Source organism: Canis lupus, chromosome 23, assembly GCF_048164855.1.
Source record: "Canis lupus baileyi chromosome 23, mCanLup2.hap1, whole genome shotgun sequence".
Lineage (NCBI taxonomy): Eukaryota > Metazoa > Chordata > Mammalia > Carnivora > Canidae > Canis > Canis lupus.
The window spans coordinates 15,510,429-15,532,626 of record NC_132860.1 but is presented as its reverse complement, the minus strand read 5'-3'; the positions used below and the strand labels follow the sequence as shown (position 1 = coordinate 15,532,626).

Sequence of the window (22,198 nt, the reverse complement as noted above, 5' to 3'; positions counted from 1 at the left end):
TAAAGAAAGTTAAATCATCCATCACCACTCTATTCTGAGAAACTCATAACTAACATTTTGTGACATTTCCCCGTATGATCGTATTTTAACCAGCTGGAATCCTACCGCTGCACTTTCATATCCTCCTTTTTATAGACTAAGAAGCATATCAGGAACCGTTCCCTGTAACATTAGAAATTCTTTCAGAGCATCATTTCTGATGCCTGTAAAAGATGGTCGATGATTTGTTTAACAAGTCCCATGTGGTTGGGTGTTCATGTTGTGTCACATTTTTACCTTACGACTCTTTCCCCAGCGAATATCTTTGTATGCACATCTTTGTCCCCATTTCAAATTATTTACTGAGGACAGAGCATAAGAAATAGGATTTCGGAGTCAAAAGGACGTGCGGGTTTTGTTTTTTTTTGAAAGGGCGTTTGTGTTTTGTAGGCCTGTTAAGCCTGTGGTCACGCTGGCCCCATATCCAGCGCCCCTTCAGCTAGCAGTGCTTGGGGGCTGAGACTATTTGGGCGGGCTCGCTGGGAAAGGCAGGGACCACCATGGTCAGTTTGCACTGGCCCTCCCCGTCTGCTTCATCGGAAGGTGCTCTGTGAGAGTCGTGGACTAAATGCCCTCCCTTTGTTCCCTCTCCCAGGAGGAGGGAACGTGGAAAGAGCAAGAGGCCCCTCGGCGAGACACTCCCGTGGAAAGTTCTTGCGCAGCCGCTGCCATTGGCACTCCTGCAGGCAGCCCTCCAGGTATCACCAATTCCTTCTTTAGGAAGGCGCTGAGCTGGCCTCTCAGGCTGCCCTGGGGCCTGCTTCACGTTCCCCGGAGCCTGCTTAACTGGATTCGGGGACTCCTGCGCGCCGCAGGCCTTCATTTCAGGGACAATGCTTACAACTACTGCTACACTTACGAGCTCCTGAGCCTCGGGCTGCCCCTCCTCTGGGTGTTCTTCGAGGTCCTGGCTTCCATGTACCGGGAGTCTGAGGAGTCCCTCGAGACCATCCGCAACTGGGTGCTCAGATGCTTCCCGGTCAAGCTCCAGTGAAATGCCACCCGCCCCGGAGAGCGCCCTCCCATTTCCAGTTTAGACGGCAGTGTGTTTGCAGTTAGCCTAGCCGGGGCTCTGGCCAGGAGGCCTAGCGTTCTGTAACCCATTCGCTCAAAGCCAAAGAGGTGCACGCTGGCCCCCTGCGCCTGACTCTGTCAGGGGGGAGCATCTGCTCCTGGTGCTGGGGCCAGCATGACATGAAGGATGGTTTGTCTTTTTTATATCGATATAGCTTTGTACTTCTTTTATACCAAAGCGAGCCATATATCTAGGTTTACATTTCAGTTTTTAACTTTTCATAAGCCAAGAGAAAGCATTTTTTTTTCTACGAGTGTCAATTTTTCTAAACACGGTTTGAAGTTTATAACTGGTATTACAAGTCCCTTCCACGTTGCAGTCCATTGTCCTGGTCACTGCCTGCGACATTAATGATTTGGGCTTTTTCTTTTTTTTTTTTTTTTTTTTCATAAACCGAAGTGAGTGTGCCACCTTGTCCTGACCAGTGCCTTTTGATGTATGTACCCTGATGCCACTTGTCAACAGGGGACAGTGTTTTGAACCCGAAAGCATAATCAGTTTAGAAGAAAAGAGTAGATCAGAGGAGAATTAAGCCTTACAGAAGCACATGGCGGCGTGTAGTTGGCTGTCACGGGCCCTCCCAGAGGGAGGGGGACCGTCTTGCACCATTGTTTGGATGTAAAATAGTAGCTTCAGGGTTTTTCCTCCTCATACCAGATGACAGCCAAATGACATTGGGCTTCAAGCAGATTGCTACAAACATACTTTGTCCTTGCCACCAGTGAGCACCCCTCGGGCAGCCCCTTGGCACCTGACCTCAAGGAGCTCCAGAGAGCTGGTGCATCTCCGGAGAGGACCTGTGGCTCTGATCAGGAGCCGTGCCCACCCTGCCCCTCCCGGGGGGGGCCCCCCTCTCAGGTCCTCAGCCCAGGCTGCAGACTGAGCCATGGCCACTCAGGGTCCATAAAGATCAGGCCGAGGGAGGAACCCGCCCTCTTGGAGGGTGCTTTGGGACTGAGGCCATTTGTTAGCACCTCAGGGTGTGTGATTTCTGGGAAGCATGACCTCCCGGGTGAGCACGGCTTCCAGTGCTCAGCCACTCGGGCCGCCATGCATATTAGGTGGAAGCAGCCAGAAACCATTTGTTTTCCCACTGTCCTAGCAAAGGAATGTGTCTGGCCTCCTGTGTCTGGACGGCAGGGGAGGCTGGGAGTGGAAGCTGTTGACGGATACAAAAGGAATAGGCCCTGTTAAGGGCAGAAGCGGGCCCTGGGCCTACCTGTGTTCTGGACTCTGGGCTTGCGGAGGAGGCCTCAGCTCCCCCCTCTCCGCTCTGCCTGCACTTGGCACGGCTGCTGGGTCTGGCCGAACAACGGAGAGGCTGCTAGGGAGAGGCCTCCCATCTCGCCCAGAAGATCTAGAGTTGGCCAGGCCGGAGAGTGCTCTCTGCAGTCGTTACACTAGAGATCTCCTTCTAGATCAAGTAAGAATGGAACCTGGTGAGCTTTAGAAGCCAGGGCGCTGGAGAGCTTGGGCATGACAAGTTCTATAGGGCAGGAAGAAGGGCAGAGGCATTTCTACACACGCTTCCTTGAGGTCCTTGGATAAAACAGGGGCATGGCTGTGGCCAAGTCCACAGGAACTGGCACCTCTGCCCTCGTTGGAACCGTTGTCGGTCTGATGACTCGTGTTGGGTTTTTCCAAATTTTTTCTGGGATTTTAATATTCGGCATGGTGGGGGAGCCCTTGGGTCATGCTCTGCTTGACTCTAAAAAGGATTATTCTCGAGGTCATGATGTGAACACACGCACAGCCGTGTCACCGCTCTTGTCTTCAGCTCAGGGCGGGCTGAGGTGCTCTGTGGAATGCTCCTCGAAGCCAGAGGTAGACTCTGAGAATGTCATTTACGGCCAGAAAGAGACTGGTTTGAATGACTCTGGAGAGACAGGATGTGCCTGTCAGAAGCCTGAGATGTTAGTATGCTCTGAGGCTTTGAACCTTTCTGGTGGGTGGGCCCCACACGCATGGTGGATTCCGAGAGGCAGACGCCTCTCGGCCTCCGCAGAACATTGGAGAATGAGTGTGAGACACCAGAGTAAAACTGGGGCAAAGCGATAAGGGGGACGGGGAGGAGGGGTGGTCCTGAGGATGCGTGTAGCCCCGAGGGGACCGCAGGGGAGCCCTGGCACGGGCCAACCACACGGATCCACTCCGGCGTAGAAGCAGGTGGGCACCACCAGAAGGGTTCATCTGTGCCGAGCAAGCAGTGAGTAGTTTGGAGAAGTTTCTCTTTCATTAATGGTTGCCTCACCTTCAACTGCTGTGCCTTTTGTGTTACCAGTCTTTTTCCTTTTTTTCCCCCGCCAGACTAAATTCTCCTCTCTGTCTCTCTCTTTCCAACCTTACACTGTGGCCACCAGTTCGTTTCAGCCTTCCAGTGCTACACCCACTTCTTGGCTGACACACTTCTGCTCTGAGGTGACTGGTTTTCTTGCCCATTTTCAGAGAGTGGTACTAACGCCTAACCTGCTTTCCGTGCCCCGTCCTCCCCGCCGCCGTACGGGTTGTGCTAACTGTGAATATCCGGCAGACTAATGGACTCATTCCATGGCATGGTGGGTTGACGCTGTGGGGTGGCGTTCCGCTCAAAAGCCATGGTTGATTCTACTTGCCTCTGAGCCGGCAGCCCGGTCCACACCAGCTGCATGGCCTGCCTCCCTTCGGCCCCCTGCGTGGCCTGCATGCACGTGCCTTTCCCGTCGCGAAGCCACTTACCTTCCTGGGACGGTCACCCCCAGCTGTGAGACAGGACGCTAGAGAGGGCTCTGTTCACCTTTGGAAAGAACTTCTGTCTAGTAGCCTCTGAAAAAGTACATGCATGGGAGCATGGGTTCTAGTCTAAAGATTATTGATCAGAACCATGGGTGACTCTTCTGAGAAAGATTAAAAAAAAAAAAAAAAAAAACAAAGAAAATGCTCCCAGGCTTGACTCATCGTAAGCTTGACTCATGCTTTGTCTTTTGAACACCCAATCACAGTTTTCCTGGCAAATCCTTTCCCTAGCGCAGCCTGTACTCTAGACACAAGGGCTTTGCTATGGCTCTTCTTGTTCTTGGCTCATAAAGCCCCAGATGATGCAGACGCTTCGGTTGGAGCAATCGTTGTCACAGGCCGGTGATGGCTTTGAGATATGACTCAGCTCAGCCCAGGCCTGGAGCAGCCAGTGTCGATGCCCCCCATGGCTCTGCTCAAAACACATTTGTCCACTGACTCATTACCTGCGGCAGCAGGATGTTCAGAGCGCTTTTAAAGAGAAACACGGTGCCCAGTACAGTAGAACTGTTGTGGGCCAGGCCTCAGGGTCTCAGGCTGAAGGTGGCGTCTGTCCTGCATGCGGCCCAGAGCCACGCTCACCTCTCGGCCTGTCTGCACGGCCCTGCATGCTGCATTGCTCACTGCACTGGGGCAGATTCTAGCCAGTACCAAGTCATCGCTCTTGTCTTGTCTTCTCTTGCAGAGTCTCCCTCCCTTTAGAGAATGTCAACCAGAGAGGGCCCTCCTTCCCTCTCAGCCTTCTCTTTAGCTAGCCTCTCCCACCCCATCTCATCGCAACGCATGTCTGTGACCTTTGGTAGTCATTTACAGTGCCACATGGAACCCCCCTGTATTTTGCACACAGCAAACGATGTTTAGCTTTATTTATGGTATTTGATGCTGTAAATGAAAATAAATATGGTTCTTTATAAAGCTCATTGTTTCCTCTCTTCTTTGCCATGGAAGCTGCTCCAATCTCAAACACAGGGGCTGGTTTAGGGGAAGTCTTCCCTAAACTGCTGGCGGGACCTGCACTTGTGGTGACACGGGACGCTCTGGGGCTGCGCTGGGCAACTCTGAAAGGAAATATTACCCAGGGGTAATATTTGGAAAAGGTCACCAATGCTCCTGGGCCAGGCTTTGGGGTCTCTTTCTTGAAAATTCATGGTACTTTTCTGTGTAGATTCTGGGCATAGCTGGGTAAGGGTCAGTGTCACCTGAGCTGTTGGAAACAGACTGTTTTAACAGCTCCTCTGCTCACTTCTCCCCACCCCAAACCATGGACCTGTTGGCGAGCTTTACTTAGGAACCATTCACTAATTTAGGTTCCTAAGTAACAAAGGTTATTCTTGCAAGTAAGTCTTATGTTGGTCCAGCTGAGTGAGAGGTGAAAGGTAAGGAGTATCGGATGGTATCGGACGTTGGGTTCAGAATGGCAGTGAACATGGCAGATGTGCTGATCCAGATGGAGAGCCTTTTGTGATCCTAAGAGACCTCCAGGGCCAAAGCCCCAGGGCCACTCAGTGTCTAAGGCTGCAAGGCTCTGCCCACAGAGCCATTCTGAAGACAGAACCCATGGCAGGCTGTGAGCCAATTCAAGGCTGGCTTCCCCTTAAGGGAAGGATTCAGAGTCTCACTTGGCTAATCTGGACAGTGCCAAGGAAGTCTGGTCCTCAACCTCCCTAGGATGGGATGCCTGCCATCACCAGGCTGGATGTAGCAGGGCTTCTGATGCTGAGATGAACCTCCCCTGAGGGGCATTTCTGGGGCCCTGGGCCTCTGAGCTCAGCTGCTGGCTCCTGGAACTGCTTTCCAAGCTGCCTGGGGTCAAGTACTCTTACCCAGGTGAGCTATTCTTTCTCTTCCGTAAAAGGAAGGGTGTTAGGGACTTAAGTCAGGAGCTAGGTTGGGCAAATGATTCATTCCTTTATTTATTCATCTGTTCAAGTGTTTGTTGAACACACACCATACCTTGGACATATTCGAAGTCCTAGGGATGCAGCAGCAAACCACACAAAGGCCCTGCCCCTCCCTGCATCTTGGAATGTATGTATCTTGGTTATCGTGTACCAGATTTGATTTGTTTTATTTGTACATACACTCACCTATTTACTTAACTAATATTTACTGAGTGTCTATGGTGCGCTGGGAATAGAGCAGGGGGTAAAACAGACAAAAGTCCCTACTGTCATGGAGCTTATAGTTTTGTTTTGATTTTCCGATTCGAAGCTGGGTTAAAGCAACATTTTCCAAAGTGTGGCAAGGAATAGTAGCTCCAAGGGCTTTGTGAATGACGAGCTCCACAGGCACAGAGTTTGAGAAACTTCATACTAATCGTGCTGGTCCTCCCAATCCTTGGAGATCCGCAAGACTTATTGGCATGGTAAAAGTCTCTGAGGGACCCTCCAGTAAAGAAGCTTAATTAACTTTGCTGAGGTGGGCTTTCCCATACCTGTTGAAAGTGAGTGTTTTATTTGTTTGGGATGGGTTTTTTTGTTTTGTTTTGAATGTCACATTCACAAAAGTGTTTGGTAGAATGTTCTTTAATCCAGAAACAGTGGATTTTAAAAAATGTTTTTACTCATGAGAGACACACAGAGAGGCAGAGACACAGGCAGAGGGAGAAGCAGGCTCCCTACTGGGAGCCTGATGCGGGATTTGATCCCAGGGCCCCAGGATCATGCCCTGAGCCAAAGGCAGATGCTCAACCACTGAGCCACCCAAGCACCCCATGGATTAAAACTTAACATGTAACAGTAAAAAATGAAAACATTCAGTAGGCAGCCGACTGAGGGGAAAAGTGAATTAGATGTGATAATAAAGAAGTTCATAGCTGTGGCCTGTAAACAGTTCATGCAAAGGAGGTGTTCCCAGGCATTTTGCAGTGTAGGTGATCAGTTCCTGTTTGTTGATTAAAGACCCAATGATGAATGTGCACAGGCTATGAACAGACAGCGCTCACTCCGGCAAATGAAACAATGCTGAAAAGAAAAGGTGAACATTTATAACAATTACATGTGAAGGAATGTAAATTAATTATCTCCTACCTACTGATTTAGTCAAGAAAAAGCAAAGTAGGTTGTAAGAAAAAAAAAATAGTCGTGGGTAAAAAGTAAATGGGGACAGTCTTTTCTGGAAAGCAATGTGGCAACAATTATTAAGACCCATAAAAGGGCTCTGACCTATGGCGCAGTAATCTTACCCCAGGGAACTTATCCTAAATAAATAATCCAGCTGGAGAAACCAATCTCCGTGCAACCTGAATATTAAGTAGACTAAGTGGGTCTAGCAGAGTGGGTGGGCTGTTCTCCTCTATTTCTGTGAACTCACTCACTTTTACAGCATTTTCTTTAATCCCTGAAATAATAAAAAGAAGTGGCTGCTGCTCTGAGTGCTCCGGGGCCAGCTGTCATTGATGGAGCGTTTCCCCCCTTGCCAGGCGGGGGGGGCAAGCACCTCGTGTGCAGTACCTCGTTAGGCCTCCACCTCGCTGGCCATGCTCACCTCGAGGGGATGCTTGACGTTAAAGGAGTTCTCTGATACGAGGGAGGCGATCTAAAGCAGCATCTTCAGCTGTGGAGGACCCGAGAGTCACCAGGCCTGGGCCAAGAGTCAGACACTGCTCGCAGGGGAGCCTGGGTGCATGGGCAGGCCCTGGAACTGGCCAGAGACCCGGCTTTGACTCTGGCACTTTGTATGGACTCGGTGACATTGGGCAAGTCCCTCGCATGAACCGAAGCCTCCGAACTTAGGGTTTTGTGGCAGTAGAATCAGTAAACATGCCCGATAGGCCACGCTCTAGGTAGCACCTTCCTGGTTTTGTGCAGTAGGGAAGACGTTGGTGGGCGTTCTAGATCAGCTGGAGCTCAGAGGGGCCCCGGGACATCTTTAGGTTGGCCACGATACAGAGGTCTCTACTGACCCTGAGCGGTGCCATCTATTTTTCTCTCCTTTTCTGACCTCCCCGCCCTCTTGAAGGCAGCTGGTCACCTCCCAGCCTCCACTGTGCACCTCTCTTTCCTCCTGCCACCTGCTAGCAAGACCTTGGTTTGGTTTAGTGAATTCCTAAGTCACAGCAAAGAGGGAGGGCGGCTCCAGCTCTGTCTCTGGCTGCCTACTTGACATCTCCTCCTAGATTCTACCAAGAGTCTCCAACCTAGAAATCCACCTCCCGCTCCTAATCTTCCGCTGGAATAGACTCTACCCTTGGCCTTCATGGTCTCTGGAAACCCCAATTCCAACCTTCCCATTGTTCAGCCCAGAGACTTGGGGTCATTCTTAAGGACTCTTTCTCTTGGCCCCACACCTAGTCCATTGGTGAATCCCAAGCACAGCCAGACCCAGTCCCCCTGTCACCGTCCCTGTGCTACCGCCCTGGCCTCAGCCACTGTCCTTCTGGAGTTACTGCTGTGGCCTTCAATGTGGCTTCCCAGGCACTTCCTTGCTCTGCTCAACCAGTTTTCAACACAACAGCTAGAGAAATCCTTTCAGAATGTGGATCTGCCCTCTGCTCTGAACTTTCCAGTAGCTTCCCAGCTCACTCAGTAAAAGCCAATGCATACAGCAGACTCAGACAGCTCTGGAAGGTCTGACCCCTGTCATTCTGACCTGCTGTCTTTCTGCTCTCTCTCATAGACTGTGTCCTAACCACACTGGCCTCCTTGAACACCAGCCATGCTCTGTCTTCGAGCCTTTGCTCTGGCTGTTCCCTCTGCCAAGAACACCCTTCTTTGGTATCTATACAGCTGGCCTCACCCTTTATCCAGATCTTTGTTCCCTCGTCTCCCTCCCGGTGAGGTCTGCCTTTAATGCTGCAGTCCATCCCCCCAGCTGTCCTGACCCTTTTACTCTCCTAGACAGGTTTTCAGAGCATTTATCACCTCTCAGCATATTCTGGAACTCACTGACTAATGATATGTATCTATGTTTCCCCCCTTGCTAGAACATAAGCTCCTTGAAGATGGGGACCTTTGTTTTTTTGAGCACCCGTGTAATCTGCACCAGTAGAACAGTGCTTGGCACATAGTGGACCTTCAACCAGCCTTTGTAGAAGCAATAAAGGCCTGGATCTCAGGCTGTGGAGCCTGTCTTGGGCTTGGGAAAGTCTTGCCATCAACTCATGACTCGGATAGGAGAATCTGGAAGAGAAGTATGACATCGTGTGTCCTGCTGCCTCCACAGAGCCCTTTGATTGATTGGGAGAAGGGAGTTCCGATTTTACTTGAATTTTGCCTTGCAAGGGGTGCAGGCTTCACACAGCATCTCTCGCAGACTTGGGTGACCAATGGGACATCTCTCGCAGACGTGCCTGAGGCTGGCAGCAGAGCCCAGTGCCAGTGGGATCCTCTTTGGGTAGCAAGGCCCAGGCCACGGGGTCACACACATCCTCTCTCATGCCTGGCGTCCTGACACAGGAATCCAGGTGACAGGTTTGAGACCAGAGGCGGGATGGGGAAGACTCTGCCCCCACGCCATGGCACATGGTTGGCTCACCTTACCTTTGACATCCTGAGTCTAGTCCTCCTGCGAGTGTCTCTGAGACCATGAGAGAGCAGGCCCAGGGAAGCAGGGGTTACCGCCACCCATCACCCAGAAAGAGGCCAGCCTCTCAATCTTCAGGGGCCTTAAAGTGCCCAGAAGATCGGGTCTCTCTCCTCCCACCCCCACCTACACGAGGCCCAGCCAGGCCGGGCACGTCCCCTGGCTGTGAGTACTCCATCAGGGGGGCCTTGCAGCGGTACCCGCCATCCCCATCTGAGCTGTGAGCGGAGGTCTGCTCAGCGCTGGGATGACCTGCTGTCCCAGCCACGGGGTGTGTGCTGGAACCAAGGACCGTGCGCCCCCAAAGTATTTCCCTTCCTGCTTCCCTGGGTTGCTGTTGGGGCTCCTACCCAGAAACTTCGAGTTCTCCACTCCCAGCCTCATTCAGGGAAACTGGAATGTAGGTCCTGGCTGTGCCCAAGCTTGAGGCCCAGAGCTGGCCTGACACAGTACCTGTCTGTGGGTCCGAGGCCTGAGGCCCTACACCTGCAGCTGTCTGGGAGCCCGCCAAGCTGTTGGAAAGATATCACGTGCCCACCTCCCCTCCTGGCCCTGATGGAGGGCACCCTGCTGCCCCGGGTGTTCACGCCAGGTTCTGGGCCTGACCGCTGACTGCACTCCCCTGGCGTCTGGCCTTGTGTCCAGGCCGACGGCTCCGTGGCTGGAGCAGGGCAGCTCTGCCGAGGCCTTGAGCACAGGGCCTGCAGCTGGGGAGGGCTGAGCCCCCCTCTCTAGTTGGCTTGTAGTTTACTTGAGCTGGTCTCTGCACAGAGGCTGCTCCTGGGGCCAGGCAGAGCCTGGCTCAGGGCAGCCGAGCACGGGCCTGGGAGCACACACGTCTGCACACAGACAGGTCACACACTCAGCAGAGGATGCCTGGCAAGAGTTCAGGAGGGCACAGGACAGCCACGCCTGAGGCCTGTGGCTCCCCATCAATTTTCTCATTCCCTGGAGACTCTTGGAAACGGGCATTCCTGGTAGTGCACTCTGAGGTGTCACTCTCAGAAGCCCCAGGTGGCAGCTGCCGTCTTGAGGCACCTGTGCCTTTATCTTTTAAATGGACATGTGCTGTGAGGGACCTTGGTAGTGGCATAGACGACTGTGCCAGCCCCTGGGAGTCAGTGGAGGGAATGCCTGACGCAGCCCCGCCTTCCCAGACTCTCCCTATCCTGCTGGGGGCTTGTCAGGTGCCCTCACTCGTCACCGTCTGCCTTGCAAGAGGGTGGGGAGACCCCTCTGTGCTTGGTATCCTGGACATTTGCGTGCCTTCCCCTGCTCTCTGTAGTAAAGAGGTATCACCCCTGCAGACTGCATTTCCCAGGCTCCCTGGCCACTGGGTTCCTGTTCCGTCTGACTATTGGGAACACTGGTAGGAGGGCGGATGATGGGACCAAGGGAGAAGCCAGGGTTTTCCTCAGACTCTCTGCACCCTGGCCAGTGCCGGTGTCTTCCCCGTCGTGCCCACTCCTGCCTGGACGCCCCGGCCTCTGGCCTCACGGCCTCCTCCCAGTGTCCCTCCAGCCCGGGGCTTCCTGCTGTGGCTCATCTCTGGGTTGTCTCTTGATCTGCCCTTGGCTTTTTGGCTCATCCAACACCACCGTCATGAGTTGCCTGTACTAACTGGCCTCTGTGGAGCTTTCTGGCTTGAGTTCTGTTTTCCCGACAGGGTCCTGATGGACTGTTTCATTGCTCTTTTTTAAGCTTGTCTCTTCAGAGAGAACAGTAGACAAGACAGCAGAGGGGGTTTTTCTAAGCCCGGAGCCAGAAGCAGCTCTGGCAGTTAGGAGCTCTGTGATCTTGGTCAAATGAGCCTCAGTCTCCTAATCTCTACAATGGACTTAATGACCGGGAGAACGTGTTGCTTTGTCGTCACCCTGGGTTCTGGGGGAGAGTGGAAGGGTCTCCAGACTTGGAGAGAAAATGGAAACGATTTCACCAGCAGATCGAGGGCAGGGGTCCACACGCCGACACAAGCAGGGGTCTGGCCAGGTCAAGGCCTTGGATGTTGCTGAGGGTGGTGTGTGAGGACAGGAGTGCTGCGCTCTGCCGCCGGAGTATATCTCTCACCAGGGAGCCCTGGAAGGGGACCGAAGTGCTGGGCTCGGGGAAGACCACCTTCCCTCCAGAAGGCCAGGGCAGTTGCCCTGGGAGCTGCTGGATCGTTCACCCTCCCCACCCTCCGCACTCCTCCCCTGGTAGCCCGCAGCCCCAGTGTAGACCTGGCTTCTCCCTACGGGAATGTAGGCAAAATCTAGGACAAATTGTAGACAGGCCTGGGGGAGGCAGCACAGGTGAGCACACCTGGACCCTCCCCCGGGGCTGGCCACCAACACAGCTGCTGATCCTCCTGACTCACTGGGGGCCCCTGACCGAGTTAGTCTCTGGGCGCCACATTCTTGCACACACGTGGTGAAGATGACAACACTGTCCTTTCGGGCTGTCGGGATGTTTGAGATGGTCAACCTCAATAACGGCCTCGATAATGAGCTGGTGTTGCTTCTGTTGTTGCCTCGAGACTACTTCCATCGCTTGTCCTGGGGCCGCTAGAACTAGCACTACTGGTGTGTGCAAGTGGACAGGAGTCCCGGGGAATGAGAGAGGGGTCTGGAAGTAGAAGCTAGAGTGGAGTGATTGCCTCCTGAGCACAGCACTGAACCCCAGAGACCCAGCTGTAGCCTTTGACCCAGGCCTTGGGGGGCAGAGGGAGAGGAAGAAGAGGTCCATCTTTGGGGCTTTTTTTCCCTGGGTGAGGTGGTGATCAGAGGAAGCCCCGGCTCCTTCCAGCACCCCCCACCCCTCCACAGATCTGTGGACTCCCCGGTGAGGGATGCTGGCTTCACCCTGCTGTCCTGAGGGCTCAGCAGTCAGCCACATGCCCAGCCCTCCAGGAGCTCAGGGAGCCTGCCTGGGCCCTTACCCTGTTCCACCCCTCAGCCCTGCTGGCCAGGTCACAACTGTCTAGGAGGAGAGAAGATAAAAGCAGCCCCTCGGGGTGTCCATTGCAGGTTTGGGCTGGTCCCTGAGGTGGTGTCGCCACTGCCTGGCACAGCTCACCTCCCCTGCCTGCAGCCGCCCTATCCTGCCGGGCTGTTCCGGACAACCTCACTCCCTCTTCTCTGGCCACGCACGCTCAGCTGTTAGTTCTTCTCCAGGTTATCAAAGCCCTTTCCCTGGTCTCCGTCTCCCCTCCTGCTGGGGCCTCTAGTCCACCTTCCAGTCACCAACCAGAGCGATCTTTCTACGAGGCCAATCTGATGATACTGGTCTGCGGCTTTCAACCCTTCAGGGGTTGCTCTTGGAGGGAAATCCACTCTTCACTTTGCCACCAGGGGCCCTTTCTGGTTCCTTGTCAATGGAATGATTTCCCGCTGGCTTCTTTCATGTACTCTCCTGCCGTCCAGCCACACAGACATAGTTTCTGTTCCCACGCAGGTAGGAGTGCTTTCCCACGCTGCATTTCCTCACAGAGGTCCATCCCGTGGAACACCACCTCTCCCTACTCTGTTTGGATCCTACTCATCCGTAACCCATTGAAATGGTGCCTCCCACCTAAGGTGTTCATTGTACAGAAGTCAGATCTCCCTCCCCATCTACTGAGTCTCACCTTACTCTTAGACGGTCTACCCGAAAAGGCAACTATCCGTGAATATGCCTAACATTCTCCCCTCTGGGACAAGAAGAGACCCTTGAAGGCAGAGCATGGCTGATTCATCTCCAAATCACCAGCACAGGCCCGGATCCGAGGAAGTCAAGTAGCATCTGTTGACCATACAATATCTGAGTATACCCCACTCGGGCACACGCCTGTACTCCGGTATAAGCCAGATACAGAGTCGAGTCTCTGCTACAGTAATTCTGTGTAATAAGCCTCCTGAATTTCTGAGGCTTGTATCACCTATTTTTCTTGCTCATGGGTCTGTGGGGTTAGCTGAGTAGCTGTGCTTCAGGCTGTAGATCGAAGGGTGGCCTGGGCTTCCATGCGATTGGTTAGGCAAGGTTTCAGGCCACAGGTGGCTTGAGACATGCTCCATGTGCCCACAGTCAGGGACCTAGGCTGAGGGGTAGCAGCCATCTGGGGTGAGCTCTTCTCATGGCAAGCTAGCAAGAGTGTGGCTGGACTAGCCAGACAGCAAGGCCATTTGAAGCCACTGCTCACGTCACATCCACTCATTTCCACTGGGCAAAGCAAGTGTCACAGCCAAGTCCCATGTCAGTTGGGCAGAGAAGCATATCTACCTACCCAAGTAGTGAGGACTGCAAGGTCACAGAAAAAAAAAAAAAAAAAAAAAAAAAAAAAAAAAAAAAAAAAGCACAGCTCTATTACAGACAGGGAATAAAAAAAAAAAAAAAAAAAAAAAGAGGAACATATTCCAGCCAAAACTCCCAGAATAAAGGTCATGCACATTGGTGTCCATGGTTCTGTTCTGCTCACAGCCGTACAAACTGATCCCTGTCCTTTGATGTCTTCACCTCTGTGTGCACCTGTTTTTACATCAGCAAAATGGGAAGAATAATACTTGTCTAGAAGGTTCTATGACGTTTAATAGACTTAGTACGCGTTAAACACTTACACAGTTCTCCATAAAAGTGTCCAATAAAAGTAAGTTGCTGCTACTATTATATCATTACGGCTACTCCTACCTACCCAAGCATCCAATTACATCCCTGTTGCCTCAGTGCCTCCCATCTGCAGCCACATCAGTGCAGAAGTGTGCATATGTGCATGCACAAGCAAGCATGCACATATGCCAGGAGTGACAAACTGGCAGCCCACTGGCCGCATCTGCCTGGGGATGTGTTTTATTTGATCTATACAATATTTTAATACATGAGGCATTTCATGTAAAAATAAAAATTTCTTGAGTTATTTTCATAGATGGTAAATATGGTTAGGGAGTAGGTCTTGTCCTGCAGGTGGAGGCGTGAAAAACCCAGCATTTAGAGGTTGGCTGGAAGATTGGGTGGCTGAGATTGGAGCAGCCAGGGAGGCAGTGAGAGGATGGGTCCCCAGAGCAGGGAGGGGTGAGGGCGGCAGCAGCTGCAGGAGGAGCCCAAAGCCTTGTGAATTGGACTTAGCAATAAGGAGGCTGCCGGGGGCTTTGGGGGGGGGGAGTTTGGGAGTCATGGAGGCACAGGCAGCATTATAGGGGGTTGAGGAGTTGAGTGATGGAAGGTGCATAAGTAGAGAAAGTAAGTGTAGCAAACTCTTCCGTGATGATTGGCTAGGAAGGGGAGAAGAGGAAGAAACGTTGGCTAGGGGCCAGGCATGGGAATTGGGTTAAAAGCAGTTTTCTTAAAACAGGAGAGGCTTCAGCACATTCAAATATTGATGGAAAGAGTCCCATAGACATAGAAGTCTGTGACACAAGGAAGAGAAAGTAATGACCCTTGGACAGGATCATTGATGAGGTCATTGGTCATTTCTACCTGGAACATAGGTGATATTTTTCCTGTTAACCATTTGCTTGGCTGCTGACTAGCTTTGAATGAAAGCCCTGTGAGAGCAAGGCCTTTGTCTTGTGTTCACATAGGAAAAATATCACCTGTGTTCCAGGTAGAAATGACCAATGCCCTTGCTAATGGCCCTTGGCGAGGAGGAAGCCAAGTGCAAGTGAGGTATCAGCCTTAGAAAGGAGAAAGGACACCTGCCCCACTGTGACCAGTGGAAGGGGTCGTCACCCAGCTAGTTCGTGGCCAAAATGGAGCTGGACCTCAGGCGGCCTATTTTGCTCACTCGTTCGTTGATTCATTCAACAGGCATTCCTTGATCATCAACTCCTTGCTGGTATCATTCTAGTAAGAAACAAAATAGACAAAAATCACTAGTTCTAGTCATGGGAGAGAGATAATAAAATGCAGAGAAAGTTGTAGAGTTTATTAGGAGATGAGATGTGTTATGAATAAAAATAAAGAAGAACAGAGAATGCTGAGGGCATGGGTTGCAGTTAAAATAGTGTGACAGGGTAGGCCTCATGGAGAAGGTGCCATTTGACTGAAGACTTGAGGTGGTGAGTGAGCGAGCCCTGCAGGAAGCTGTCCAGGGATAGCATCTCCTAGGAAGAGGCGGGAGCGATACAAGGGGCTGAGACAGGGGGGTCAGGGAGGTGGTCACATACATGGTCAGAGCAGACAGTAGGGCAACAGTGGGAGATGAGGTCCCAGGGGCCACTGGAGGGTGTTGAGCAAGGGAGTATGATCTGACTCATATTTAACAGTCACTTGAGTGGCCGTGTTAATTAAGAAGAGTAGCGGGGGAAAAAGAAGACTAGGGGTTTGGGGAGGTGGAGCAGGGTGAGAGGGAAAGCAGGGAGACTCACAGAGGCTGGAAGGCAAAAGATCATGGTGGCTGAGGCCAAGGTGGTAGCAGAGGAAGTGGTGACAGGTGCCTGGATTCCTGACATATTTTGAAGGTGGAGCCAGCAGGATTGGCTGATAACTTGAGTGAAGAATGAAATAACAAGAGAAGTCAAGGATGGCATGAAAGCATTTGATTTGAGCAGCTGGAAGGCCAAGGTCGCCATTTACTGAGATGGGGAGGGCTGTGGGGGAGCTCGTGGGGGTAAACAGCTCCACTCAGACATGAGTTTGGTGTGTCTGCTAGACATCCACGTGGAGGTGCCAAGTAAGCAGTGGGGGTATGGAAATCTAGATTCAGGGAAAATGTCTGGGCTGGCAGTGTAGATGCAGGAGTGAGTCATTGTTATCTGGGGTTATTTGAAGCCAGGAAGCCAGATGAGATTATCATGGGCCTAAGTAAGAGGAGAGATTCAAAGACAGCCCTGGGGCCTTCCAGTGTGACCAGGTCAGGGGGAAAAGGTAGAACCAGCACACAAACAGGAAAGGAGAACAGTCGGTGAGGGGAAGGGAGCCAGGCGGTGCTATCCTGGAGGCTGAGAGGAGAGCTTTTCTAGAAGTGGGAATGATCAGCTGAGTCAAATGCTGCTGATGTGTCAAGACAAGAATGGAGAAGTTGCCACCGGGTTTAGCAGTATGTTGGACACTGTGATTTTGACAATGGCAGTCCAGAGGCCGGTGCGCCTGGGTGGGCCCTCTGAACACTTCAGGACCCTCATATGGGATTAAATGAGATGTGTGCATTCATGCCCTGTACACAAAGGTGTGCTCTAAATATTGGGGCATCTGGTAGGCGAGGTGGTGGGAACAGAGGACGAGAAGTCTTGGAGTGTCCAAGTGGACCCAAAGCCTGCTGCCTTGTCCACTCCCCCGCCCCCGGCAGCCTGTCCAAGCTTCTGGATGGGAAGCAGGTACCCTGCAGGGCCCGTTTATTCCCACCATCTCCCTAGACCCTCTTCTCCTCCCAGCAGATGAGCCAACCTCCCCCAAGAAGCCCAAGAGTGTGCTGGAGCCAGAGCCCAGTGATGTGGATGGTGGAGCCACCTCTCTCCTGCCCTCTGAGTGGACCTCAGTGAGGATCAGCCCTGGGGAGGATATAGTTGGACAAGACATGATGGCTGTGTGTGTCCTGGTCACCAGTGATGACAGCAGGTATGCTCAAGCTGCGGGGTGGGTTCAGAAGAGGGATAGGACGAGGGTAGTGGTATTCAGGAACTGGTCTTCTTTCTTCTCGCTGACCATGTGACCTCTCTGTACCTCCATATGCTCATCCATAAAATAGGGACAACCATAATACCTGTCTTGTGGACAATCGTAAAGATCCAACAATTAATATACACAAAGCATGTAGAAAAATGCTCAGCACATAACACTATAAGTGTTAGCAATTGCTGTTTTCTCAGAGAAGGGACAGGTTCTGGCCCCACTGTCTTCTCCCCAAAAGGCAGTTGTGACATAGGCTGTAGCAAGGAGGTGCCGAGTGGGTGTCACTGTCACGGTAAGTAGGATGGTGATACATGATAACGGGAGGCTAAGGCTAGGGGTGGGAAGATGCATGAGAAGTAACGCTCTGCTGCCCTAGATGAGTATTTCTCAGAATGGCATCCTTACCAGCCCTACCAGAACCACCCAGAGTGGTCACTGGGACCCCAGACTCCAGGCCTCCCCTCGACTGAATTCATTCTGGAGGCCAACCAGCAAGAGGTACCGATTGCTCCTTATGTGCTAGGCTCGGAGCATAGAGCAGTGACCAACACAAGACCAAGGCCTTGCTCTCACAGGGCTTTCATTCAACCTGGCTAGACAGTCAGCAAACAAGCAAATAGTTAACAAGAAAAATATCGCCTATGTTCCGGATAGAAAAATAAAATAGGAGTCTATGCTAGAGGGTGACTAGTCAGCTACTTTCGACTGGGTAGCCAGGAAAGGCCTTTGTATCAGTTATCCATTCTCACCGTTATGCTGAGGGACAGGAGCGCTCCGACAGCCACCGCTTAGTCTACTCACAGTTCTGTGGGCACCTATTTCAGTCAGGCTCAGTCCTGCAGTTCTTTTGGTCTCGGTGGACTTCCGTGTGTGTTCGAGCCAGCAGGGTCCTGCTTCTAGAACATGGCTAGCCATCAGCTGGAGTGTCAGGAGGCAACCGGGCCACGGGTCTTTCATCCTCCAACAGGCAGCCCGTGCTTATTCACATGGTCCTGTGAGAAAGCACAATCGTGCGAAGTGTCTTGAGGTCTTGGCTATTTCTATCACGTCTGAATGGTCACAAGTCCAGCCCGGACTCAAGGGGTAGGGAAATTGGCTCCACCACTATGGGAGGAGCTGCAAAGGTCCATTGAAAAAGGGTGTGGACCCAGGGGAGGAATGACTGCAACTGTTCTTTGCAAACAATCTACCACGGCCTCCGTGAGGAGGTGACATTTAAGCTGAGAATTGTCAACAAGAAGGGACAGCCATGTGAAGACTGAGGGAAGTGGCATCCAAGCAGTGGAACACCAGTACATAGGCCCCGGGGCGAGTGTGGCCTGATGTCTTCTGGTGTGGCTGGCACACAGTGAGGGGACGAAGAGTAAGATATCATATCAGAAAGGAAGGCAGGAGTAAGGCTTAGTAAGACAAGGGCAAGGGTAAGTAAGGGCAAGGAGTTTAGACTTTATTCTAGGTCCAACTGAAGGCCATTAGATAATTCTTAAATCAGAGAGTGATATCTTATTTATGATTTCCAAAGATGAGCAGGCCTCGGTATGGAAATGGGTGGGAGAGAGGTGGGTGGGAGTGGAGGCAGGGAGGCCCGATGGGAGCCTGTGGCATGGGTAAGAGATGAGGGACTTGGGCCAAGATTGGGAGCAGAGAAGAAAGAGTTTGCTGATCAACTGAACGTGGAGGTGAGAGAGAGCCCAACAGTGACTCCCAGACTTTGACCCACGTGACTGCAGGAAAGGTGCAGTCATTTCTAGAGTAGCCTTGAAGAGGACAAGATTTCAGGGAAGAAGATGCAGGTTTGTGGAGAAAATCAAGAATTCTGTTTTGGCCACGTGGAGTTGGAGATGTCTATCAGATGTCTTTGTGCGGATGTCAAGCAAGCTGTAGAACAGAGAAGTTTCTTGGAGGCAGGTCTAGAGACAGTGATTTGGTGGGGGGCCAGTGGCACGGAGAGGCTGTAAAAACCAAGGGAGCTAATGAGGCACCTGTGGAGTAAGAATATCTTCTCATTAGAAAGAAAGAAAGAAAGAAAGAAAGAAAGAAAGAAAGAAAGAAAGAAAGAAAAGAAAAGAAAAGAAAAGAAAAGAAAAGAAAAGAAAAGAAAAGAAAAGAAAAAGAAAAAAAAGAATATCTTCTCATAGCTAAAGTAGAGCTGGGCATGGATGAGAGCCCCAGGGCATTTGAACATTCAGTGGGCAAGCTGGCAAAACGCACAGGAGGGAGAGAAACCGAAAGAGGCTGGGTTGTGGAAGCTGAGAGAAGAAAGGAGACGTTTCGAGAAGGAGGGTGTGGTGCTGGTTCAGATAAGAATGGAGGAGCTGGAGAGGCGACCTCTGGATTTTCCTACAAGAGGATCAGAAACCTGGCTGGAGTAGGTGTGGGAAGAATGTGAGCGAGAAAATGGGTACTGCCGTGCAGACAGCTAGTTTGTAAGGTCTGGAGCCTTCAGACTTTGGAAGGGGGGCCTGGCAACAAGCATTTTAGCAAGTCCCACAGGTGATTTGGACCCAGAGGTCTGCATGAGCACCTCTGCCTTGGAGTGCCCTAGTGGTCACTGAGGTAAGCAGCAAGGCCCAGAGAAGGAAGGTCTCAGTTAGGCAGGGCTGTGTCCTGAAACCAACTCTAGCTTAAGTAACAAAGCAAATACTTCGGTGCCCCTGACTGGGAGGTCCAAGGGGGTCCCCTCTCCAGGCAAAGTTGGAGCCAGAAACTCAGACAACCGCTGTCTGCTGCCTCTCTGCATGCCTGATTTGCAACCACCCGAAGGGAGGCTCTATCCACGTGTGGAACACTTGGCTGCTTAGGGCCTCAGCCCACGCCCATTGGTCCCCATCCATGTCCCAAGACCTCAAGGTAGACCTCCGATGGGGCTACCCACATTGCACGCCCACCTCTGGGACTCATTGGTGAAGAGCACTAGGACACCGCGAGCGGCGGGCTTGGGCACCGTGGTGGAGAGAGTCCACCAGAGCACACAGATGGACAAGGGGCAGCAACCCAGTGGAGGATGCACGCTGGACTTCCATACACAGGGCAAGGGTAAATCCATATGTTCACCAGAAGTCACAGCCCTACAGGTTTGCGCCTCCCGCAGGCCCTGGGGACTGTGTGGGCTGTCTCTGCTGCTGCGGACAGCCCCCCTCCACTTCTTGACCACCTGAATCCCTGCCAGTCATCCAAGGCCCAGGTTCAATAGTCCCCCTACGACCCCGTGGCCTCCTCTTTTCTCCTGTCCGTTCCCACAGGCCACAAGCACCACTGCAATGCCTAAAGGTTTAGGAGCAAGTCCTAAATGATGAGCTCGTTTCCCCCTCGGAGAGCTGAGCAGTCGTGGTCAAGGGTGTCTAAAGGTGGGCAGGCCGGCTGCCCCGCAAGCACGTCGGCATACACGGGCCGGGCTTTGCTCTCCTGCAAAGAGACCGATGCCTGTATTTGCTGGCTCGAGCTCCAGAAAGTACCATGGTGGCTTCAACAACAGAGATGTGCTTTCCCTCGGTTCTGGACGCCAGAAGTCCCAGCTCAAAGTGTGGGCAGGACCGGTTCCTTCTGAGGGCCTCAAGGGGGAAGGATCTGTTCTGTTTGTGTCCCCACTGGAGATTCCAAAGCTTCTCACGGAGAGGGAGGCTGGGCACAGCGTGTTCCCATGGGGTATTCCTCCTATGCCCGTCCAAATTCCTCTTCTTGTAAGGACACCAGGCTTATGGGAATAGAGCCCACCCTAATGACCTCATTTTAACTTAATTACCTCTGTAAAGACCCTATCTCTGAATGCAGTCAAACATGAGGTACTAGGATTAGGATTTGATATGAATCTGGGGTGGGGGGACGCCGTTCAGCCTGTGACAAAGCCTGGGGCTGAGCTTTGGGGATGGGGGTGACTAAAGCACTCTCTTGGCCCTGGAACGCCACGGCCTGCTGGCGGCAGCGGCGGGCAGGGCGCAGCGTGGGTGTGGGAGGTGAACTGCGGGGTCCCCCACTCACCCACTCTCTCCTTGCTCCTTCCAGCTCCGATGCAGAGCCAGACTGCCCCGGCACCAAGGCCTCCAGTGCGCGGCCCTGTGAGGAGAGACCCTGGCAGCCAGGACCCCGGCCCCTCCCGGAGCCCCTCACTAGGCACAGCTCCCTGAGGGAGGCCCCGGCCAGGGGAGGCTCTCCCCAGAGCTCCGAGGAGCCCCACGCCGTGCACGGTGAGCAGAGTTTGCCCCCGTGGGAGACAGGCTTGCTGGATCCTGGGACATGGGGAGGGACGTGCTGGATCCAGAGACTCTCCATGGCCAGTTTTTCCTGGAGGAGGATCGGGTGACGGGTCCAGCCCTCAGGCTCAGAGGCAGCGGGGCTGGGGCATTAGGGGGGTGAGGGCCCTGCACCCAGGCCCAGCCTCCTTCTCTGTGAGAAACTTTGGAATCTCAAGTGGGTATGCGGCAGAGGGGCCTGATGGCTGCGTGTCCCAGGCTGCAGGATAAGGGGGCCTATCCAGAGATAAGGACCCTCTTGCCTGAGCAGTCTCCTCTTTGAACAGGTCCTTAGGGGCCCGTTGGGCATTCCATGGCCCACTAGGGAAGGATGTGGCTTAGCTCTGTGGGCAGCACAGTCCCCCCGGGGCCACCCGGGAGCAGCACAGGGAGCTTGGGGCATGTGGACTGCCCTGAAACTTTACCTACCCAGTAATAAAGACACTTTGACTAAGCACGTGTGACGGCTGAGGGTTTTCCCATTCGTGGCCCCGTTTCATCCTCAGGACAGCCCCGGGGGGTAAAGCAACTCACCCTTTTATTGGTGAGCAAGCAGAGGTCCCACAGCTAGTGAGCCGAGTGGCCGGGCCCAGTGCCTCCACCCCCTAGAAGGCAGGCGTCTCTAGCAGCGCAGCTGATTTTTAATAAAGGCGGCCTTCAGTTGAATGTTTTGATTCGGTCAACAGCAGCTTGTGACCTCGGGGTGGGATATTGGCGAACAGAAAGTTGCCACCTGCAGTACCAGCAGCCTTGGCTGCCCCCCGGATGGCCCATGCTAGGCTTGTCCTGCACATCCCTCTGGTGGCCGAGAGCAGAAGTTCCACCCGAATCTAGAAGCAATCTCACAAGGGTAGGCTTCGCTGGAAAACCAGGGCTGGGGCCCGCCTCCAGGAAACTCTGGATTTACCCTTCCCTGTGAGCCTTTTTAAAAAAGGACAATTGTCATTAGAATGTATTTGCTAAATGCCATTGTGGTGGCCTCCAGAAACACTCAGCATAG

General features: G+C 52.7%; 1 protein-coding gene across 13 annotated transcripts in view; it reads left to right on the top strand.

The window, feature by feature from the left end:
• MICAL2 (microtubule associated monooxygenase, calponin and LIM domain containing 2) overlaps nucleotides 1-22,198 on the top strand; it is a 222,473-nt gene that overhangs the window by 131,465 nt on the left and 68,810 nt on the right. For 8 of the 13 annotated variants that reach the window (XM_072794051.1, XM_072794050.1, XM_072794049.1 and 5 more), the window contains 3 exons: nucleotides 635-737; nucleotides 16,735-16,915; nucleotides 20,972-21,153. In XM_072794051.1, coding sequence (XP_072650152.1) covers nucleotides 635-737; nucleotides 16,735-16,915; nucleotides 20,972-21,153 — 466 coding nt within the window. Of the gene's footprint in view, nucleotides 1-634; nucleotides 4,802-16,734; nucleotides 16,916-20,971; nucleotides 21,154-22,198 lie in introns of those variants that run through there. The other 5 variants (XM_072794055.1, XM_072794053.1, XM_072794052.1 and 2 more) reach the window with 2 other exon arrangements.